Source organism: Mandrillus leucophaeus, unplaced genomic scaffold, assembly GCF_000951045.1.
Source record: "Mandrillus leucophaeus isolate KB7577 unplaced genomic scaffold, Mleu.le_1.0 Scaffold1014, whole genome shotgun sequence".
Lineage (NCBI taxonomy): Eukaryota > Metazoa > Chordata > Mammalia > Primates > Cercopithecidae > Mandrillus > Mandrillus leucophaeus.
In genome coordinates this window covers 65653-72639 of record NW_012098255.1, presented here as the reverse complement: position 1 = coordinate 72639, position 6987 = coordinate 65653, and the positions used below count along the sequence as shown (strand labels likewise).

At 42.0% G+C, this 6987-nt stretch overlaps 2 protein-coding genes across 6 annotated transcripts in view; one reads left to right on the top strand and one right to left on the bottom strand.

Moving 5' to 3' along the window:
• SDHC (succinate dehydrogenase complex, subunit C, integral membrane protein, 15kDa) overlaps positions 1-2194 on the top strand; it is a 52099-nt gene extending 49905 nt beyond the window's left edge. For 4 of the 5 annotated variants that reach the window (XM_011976003.1, XM_011976011.1, XM_011975997.1 and 1 more), the window contains one exon: positions 858-2194. In XM_011976003.1, coding sequence (XP_011831393.1) covers positions 858-962 — 105 coding nt within the window. In that variant the 3' untranslated portion in view covers positions 963-2194. The remainder of the gene's footprint in view (positions 1-857) is intronic. The other variant, XM_011975981.1, reaches the window with a different exon arrangement.
• Positions 2195-3238: 1044 nt separating this feature from the next.
• CFAP126 (cilia and flagella associated protein 126) lies at positions 3239-6391 on the bottom strand. The gene is made up of 5 exons (XM_011975971.1): positions 6356-6391; positions 4945-5007; positions 4702-4782; positions 4032-4208; positions 3239-3657 (listed from the first exon to the last, which is right to left on the bottom strand). The coding sequence occupies exons 1-5, from the start codon at positions 6380-6382 to the stop codon at positions 3472-3474; spliced, it is 534 nt and encodes a 177-aa protein (XP_011831361.1). The 5' UTR covers positions 6383-6391; the 3' UTR covers positions 3239-3471.
• Positions 6392-6987: the final 596 nt, after the last annotated feature.

Genomic DNA, 6987 nt, shown 5'->3' with positions numbered 1-6987 from the left:
AAACCCCGTCTCTACTAAAAATACAAAAAATTAGCCAGGCGTGGTGGCACGCGCCTGTAGTCCCAGCTACTCGGGAGGCTGAGGCAGGAGAATGGCGTGAACCTGGGAGGTGGAGCTTGCAGTGAGCCGAGATCCTGCCACTGCACTCCAGCCTGGGCGACAGAGCAAGACTCCATCTCAAATAAATAAATAAATAAATTAATTAATTAATTAAATACAAAAACAAAATTAGCTGGGCGTGGTGGCAGGCGCCTCTAGTCCCAGCTACTCAGGAGGCTGAGGTGGGAGAATGGCGGAAACCCAGGAGGCGGAGCTTGCAGTGAGCCGAGATCGCACCACTGCACTCCAGCCTGGGCGACAGAGCGAGAGTCCGTCTCAAACAAACAAACAAACAAAAAAAACAACTGTTTAGAAAGCCTTGCAGTTAAATGTTTACGAACTTTGTATGACCACAGAACTTTTTTTTGGCCCATATAATGGCTTTCAACATTCTGAGGAACAAGTGTTCAGAAGAATACACTTTGAGAAACATTAATCTAGATGTGTGGTCCTGAGGAAAAGTTGTATCTATTCATTCTGGAAGCTTTTGTATACAGTATGGGGCCTGTGGCATTCTAGAGAACATTGAACATTACTCCTACCATCACCACACAATAGAACCTGATTTTCTGTCATTGGAATAAGTGGAAAATAGGTTCCATACTGTGGGTTTTGAGAAGGGTAAAGATGGGGCATAAGGGTAGAGAATCATGCTGAGAGAAGGTGTCCATTCCTTTAGGTGGAATTACTTTCTGAGACAGGAACTGTTAATGTCCTGTTTACTGAAATTTCTTTTTTCTTTTTTGCTTTGTCCATAGATGTGGGACCTAGGAAAAGGCCTGAAGATTCCCCAGCTATACCAGTCTGGAGTGGTTGTCCTGGTTCTTACTGTGTTGTCCTCTATGGGGCTGGCAGCCATGTGAAGAACGGAGGTTCCCAGCATCATCTTCCTACACCTTATTACATTCATCCATCTTTCTGTTTTTCATTCTTATCTCCAGCCTGGAAAAAGTTCTCCTTATTTGTTTAGGTCCTTTTGTACTTTCAGATCCCGTTGGAGCAGTAGAGTACCTTGTAGACCATAATAGTGGAAAAGGGTCTAGTTTTCCCCTTGTTTCTAAAGATGGGGTGGCTGCAAAAACTCCCCTTTTTTTGCCCACAGCTTGCCAACTCTAGAAGCAGTTATTCTGTCTGCATATTGGGCTTTGATTTGTGCTGAGGGTCAGCTTTTGGCTCCTTCTTCCTGAGACAGTGGAAACAATGCCAGCTCTGTGGCTTCTGCCCTGGGGACTGGGGGTGAGGCTTTGGGTGCCACTGCCTGTGGGTTGCTGGCTTAAAGGACAATTCTGTTCATTGGTGAGAGCCCAGGCCATTAACACCTACGCAGTGTTATTGAAAGAAGAGAGGTGGGGGTGGAGGGGAATTAGTCTGTCCCAGTTAGAGGGAGATAAAGAGGGCTAGTTAGTTCTTGGAGCAGCTGCTTTTGAGGAGAAAATATATAGCTTTTGACACAAGAAGATCCAGAAAATTATTGAACATATTAATGGTTATTTCTTTTTCTTTTTCTTGGATTTCCGGAAAAGCCTCTTAGTTTTATGCTTTCTCATCAAAGTCATGTACCCTTTTTTTCTGAAACTGAATTAAAATACTCATTTTATCTTTGACTCTCCTTGAAATCTAGAGAAACCAAGAAAATGGCTGTTGGGAAGGAACCAATTTCCTCCTCTTCCCTCGGGTCTCAGGCATTTACATCCTCCCTCTCCCTACAATCTGACCTTTCCCAGGAGGGAAACAGTTTTCCTATATCTCATCATTGGAGGAGTTTTCAGGGAATCAGATAGAACTTAGCCAGATATTTAAATATCACAGAGAAGCCTCAGAGAAGGAAGGAGGAAAAGAAAAGAAGTGGTGCATGTAGAGTGCTTTTGGGTTATAGGCACCAAAATCCCATTAAGGACTGATTATAAGCTTCATGGGACAGTTCAGCAAATTATGATTCAGTGAGGGGCACAGAGGACCAGTGTTGGTGACAGCTAAGGGATGATGACCTGAAGTTATAGGCTTAGGGTAGATGAAGAATAGAGATTTTTTAAAAAAGAAGGGATTGTTGAAAACCTGGCAAAAATGTATAATTTAATGAGAAAACTTGATGCTTTTAAAAATGCAAATAGGCCAGGCTTTACCAGGCATGCTGTTTTGATAGTTTTTGGGAACTCTGGAGTAAGAGACCTATCTCGTCTGTCACTTTGAGTTGCTGGCCAGCCGGTTAAAGCCATGGGTCGAAGAGGGGAAATGGTAACTGGCTGGTGTCAATTGGATAGGAAGACCATAGTTAAGGTGGGGACCTGCTCTTTTAACAGTCTTCATTCAGGGTCCCAAATAGTATTTGGCTTTAAGTAATGATTGCTTTTCCCTTTTTACTAGAGGGGTCCTGGGAAGTCCTTGTACCTTTCCTCCATTTTAAACCAGCTGTTCTCTACTTTGTCCTTGGAATGAGGGACAAGTGATCATGAGAGAACACTTTGTCATTGGTATGGGGAAAGGTTTGGCAAGGGCATTGAATTTAACAGCCAGTGCCAGGAAAATGTAAAATGGGGTCAATGACAAACAGATGTTACAGGCTGGAAAATGGGTAGGGCAGTTGAATTTTTTGGTGGTTTCCTACCATTTGGGTGATTGAAGCATGGTAGTGGGTGGGTGGAGGGTGTGACAGCGTCATGTTTGTTATTCTGCCTTAAATTTCTACTTACCATCTTTCTTTGTCTGTCTTCCAATCACTTTAATATCTTCAATTTTCAAACTATATTTGTACTTGGGCTTAGATAGGAAGTCTTACAAAAGCATAGTATCTTCTACTTTGGTTTTCCCTACCTTTTCTTCCCCACCTTCTCCAAACACACATATACATACTCTACTCAACAATTCTACTTCTGATTTTGTAGTTGTTAGTTGTGCATGCTCAGGATAAAAAATAAGTGGATAGGGTTGAGGGACTGGTTCTTTGAGGTTCTACCCTTTTTCCATGATTCAGACCAACCTTCTCTTGGTCATTTCTGGAGTATAACTGACTCAATTCTTGTAAAAATGTGTTCCACCCAAACCACTGTATGTTCTTTTCCCTACTTTATTTTCCCCCACCTTCCTTCTCCTAATTGGGTTACAAGAGGCAGCCATAGCAAGAGTGGAAAATCCAGATTCGTAAAAGATTCAACAAAAAAAGTTTATTTTCCAAATTTGTTTTTACTCCCTCCCCAAAATTTCCCTGTTTCACAGTTCTGACTGGGGGCTCTTGTTTATTTCACTCGGTCGCTATACAGGTTTTTCAGTATGTGGCCACTTGGTCCATATGAAATTCCAGGTTTGTATTTCTGGACCTCAGCTAGATTAGGCCCTGCCCAGAGTTCTAGCATACGTGGACTTCCAGGTGGGCTCTTAGGATTTGGCTGGGCTTTGGGGACCTGGAGTATGACCTGCAGAGGGGTGTGAGCTTCGGAGTTCATCTGGGGAATTGAGGTTGGCAGCTGGGGAGCTTGGAATTATGGTTGGACTTAGTGCTTGTTGTACAGTCTTTGTGATAGACGACTTCCTGAGTTTCTTCTGACTGTCTGGATCATGGGGCTGTCAGTGATAGAGTGGAAGAGACAGTCATGTCTCTGGTCGGGCCCGGATCATTCCCAGTGCACCTCAGGATTCTAACTCCCTTTCTCCCCATACCATGGGCAGTAGATCAAGTTTCAAATAAGGAAAGTTAAATTTGATTTCTCTAACCACCCTCCCCCACCTTGAGATTAGATCATTTTCTACTGTTGGGGGTGAGATGTCCTTAGCCCATCCCTTCAGGCCTCAGAAGGTGATTAGGGACTAGTCAGGATAAGATGAATTGGTTAGAGGTCTCCCCTGTTGGGTTAGTGGTGGCATAACAGCAGACATTTTTTGAAGTTGAAAAGAAATTGAGACAACAGGGTTTTGGATTAGATGGGAAGAATAGATACCTTGCCTAAGATTTCAGGACACAGCCCATTGGAGGCCTTGAGTAAATCAGAATTTTTCTGTATCCATTTGGTGAGGGAGGCAGCACCAGCAGTTGTACGGGAGGTCAGGGTCACCCGAGCAGGGGGTATCTTCAGAGGCATTTGCCAGGTGCCCATGAAGGAACCCCAAGGATTTGCCTGAAAATGAAAAGGAATTCCTCAATAGGGCTTCTCACTCCTGGTAACTGACTTAGACCTCTGTTAGTCTTATTTCCATTCTTTAGGAATGCATGGTTATGAAATAAGACTGAAAGCATAATCTTCCTACCCTTCCTTATTCCCCTCCCTCATTTAGGCTTTGCAGGCCTAATTTTTTCATCCCCTTTACTCTGCCGACTTAAATTCCGCATCCTTAGGCTGAGTGTGGCAAAGGAGTACCCACTGCACAAATGTCATCACCTGAAGGCTTTCTTTTATACAGATCATTGATCAATTTAAGAACTTCTGAAAGGTGCTAAACACAACTCTATCCTGTTGGGTAAGCTGGCCGGAAGTTCAAGGGCTCTTACATTACAACATGAATTAGATTAAACTTTAATTTTCCTGATAATGGCTGTGAGAGACTGCACATCTCCCAGTTCTGTGCCTCAATTATTTGCCTTTCTTGATAGGAATGAAGATAGTATCTCACCTTGGAACGGGGCACAGAAGGCAGTAGATGACCACGATCATTGGCAATAATTTGAGTGTAGCCTTCATGAGAAGAGATGCTCTGGGGTACAAGTGGGAGAGATAAATGTTTCTGAGTGGGAAAAAAAAGGAGTATTTGGGGAGCTTGGTCAGAGAAGGATATGGGAGTTTAGAGAAGGCTAAAAGGAGTTAATTGACAGGGAGAGCAAGAGGCTATCTTGTAGGTGCACTGAACATGGAATACCTCTTTTGTTGGCTTAGCCGGAGACCAGTTCTGCAGATACTTGGATGAGAAAGCCTTTTCATACTGTGGAGAGAAAGATAAGTATCCCTGTGAGACTTCAAGGCCCCAAACCCAGGAAATGATGACTAGGCACAATTCTTTAGATTTGAAGACCAAAGGCCTGACCAACCATGTAGGCTTTAAGTCACTATGACAAGGGTGTAATCTGTTTGGTCTAGATGTGTGCTGTTCAGCATGGAGCCAGTAGCCACATGGAGCTGTTGAACACCTGAAATATGACTAGTTCAAATTGAGGTGCTTTATAAATATGAAATATGCTGAATTTTGAAGTTTTGTCTTTTTCTTTCTTTTTCTTTTTTTTTTTTTTGAGACAGGATCTTGGTCTGCCACCTGGGTTGGCGTCAGTGGCACGACCCTAGCTCACTGCAGCCTTGGACACCTGGGTTCAAGCGATCCTCCTCCCTTAGACTCACAAGTAGCTGGGACTACAGGTGCATGTCACCATGCCCAGCTAATTTTTTAATTTACTTGTAGAGATGAGGTTTCACCATATTGCCCAGGGTGGTCTCAAACTTCTGGCCTCAAGTGATCCTTCTGCCTCAGTCTCCCAAAGTGTTGGGATTATGGACGCAAGCTACAACATCCAGCAGGTTTTGAAGATTTAGTACAAAAAAAGAATGTAAAATGTCTGATTATAATTTTTAAAATACTGATTAAATGTTGAAATAATATTTAGATTTATCGGGTTAAATTCAATATATTTAAATTTTATGTTTTAAGTTTTTCATGTAGCTACTAGAAAATTTAAAATTACATTTGTGGCTCGCACTCTTTTTGTTGGGCAGCACTGGTCTAGATCAGGAGTTGGTGAACTATGGCCTATGGGCCATATCCATATTGCTGCCTGTTTGGGGATGGCCTGAGAGTAAGGACGATTTTTATAGATGAACATTTACAATTGATTCAGTAAAATGGAACACTAACTTTGAATCCCAGTTAAGTGAAATGTTTTCTCAACCCCCAAAATTCCATTATTTTCATTAGTAGTACAAAAAATTGTACTCAGTTATATTTTGAATTTGTCAAAAATTTTATGGAAAAATGTTTTTCTTTAATTATATAAGTAGCTATAGAATATTTTTGACTTTGCCACTTGGCCTAAGCCTAAAATTTTTACGCTCTGCCCTTTTACAGAAAAAAAAAATTGCCAACTTCTGGTTTACACCCTACAAATTTAACCCAGAAATACCTTTGGATCGCCCCTGGGCTCTATCCCTGAGGAGGTAAAATATTTTCTCACTCCACTCTCAGCTATCTGTTCAAAGATCAGAATCCTATGAGAGGGGACAGTCCAAAGATAGAATCTGAAAAACAAAAGTAAACTTTAAAGAAATGGAGAATGGGAACTTACCTGGTTGGCACTGTAGTTAGTGGCCATGATCTTGTGCTGTTTACACTCATTGCTTGGCAACTGCAGAAGGCCGACCTCCTGGGACTACCTGCCAATCAGCAGAGGCTGCCTTTCCCTTCTGCTTATTATTATTCATTTCCTTGGTTCACACTGCCCCCATTTGTTTTCTCTGGAACTTAGATTCATTTTTATTTTAGAGACAGGAAAGACTGGGTAAATATGAGAAAATTAGCTGAATAGTAGCTACTCTTTTTCTGGCATAACCTACCCCTGCTTAAGAACTTCCACGTGGCCTTTGATTGGGGTTTTTAACCACTTTAACAAACGATGTAACCCTGAGAGCTATGTTTGTTGGACAACATGGTGTAATGTACCACAGGATGCAGAGCCAGATACTGGAGTTTGAATCCTTATTCAACATGGGAACATAGGAGCTATATGACAGTAAACAACTGACTTGTCTTCACTAAATTTCTATCAACTCATTTGTATTGTGGAGATTATAGAGCCTGCTTTTACAGGGTAAGTGAGATAAAATGAATAAAGTGTCTTGACAACATCATAGCATAGTAGGTATTCAATACTGGTGAGACCCTGTTTATAAGGCCCTCTACTTTATCAGGCAGAATAAG

What these genes read in the sequence shown, in the direction of transcription:
- CFAP126 (XM_011975971.1), bottom strand. Translation starts at nt 6,382, where the DNA reads ATGGCCACTAACTACAGTGCCAACCAG. An exon ending in CTTCTGTGCCCCGTTCCAAG is followed by an intron (nt 4,209 to 4,701) that starts GTGAGATACTAT and finishes TTTCATTTTCAG; the next exon opens with GCAAATCCTTGGGGTTCCTT. An exon ending in GTCCTGAAATCTTAGGCAAG is followed by an intron (nt 3,658 to 4,031) that starts GTATCTATTCTT and finishes TATCACTGACAG; the next exon opens with CCCCATGATCCAGACAGTCA.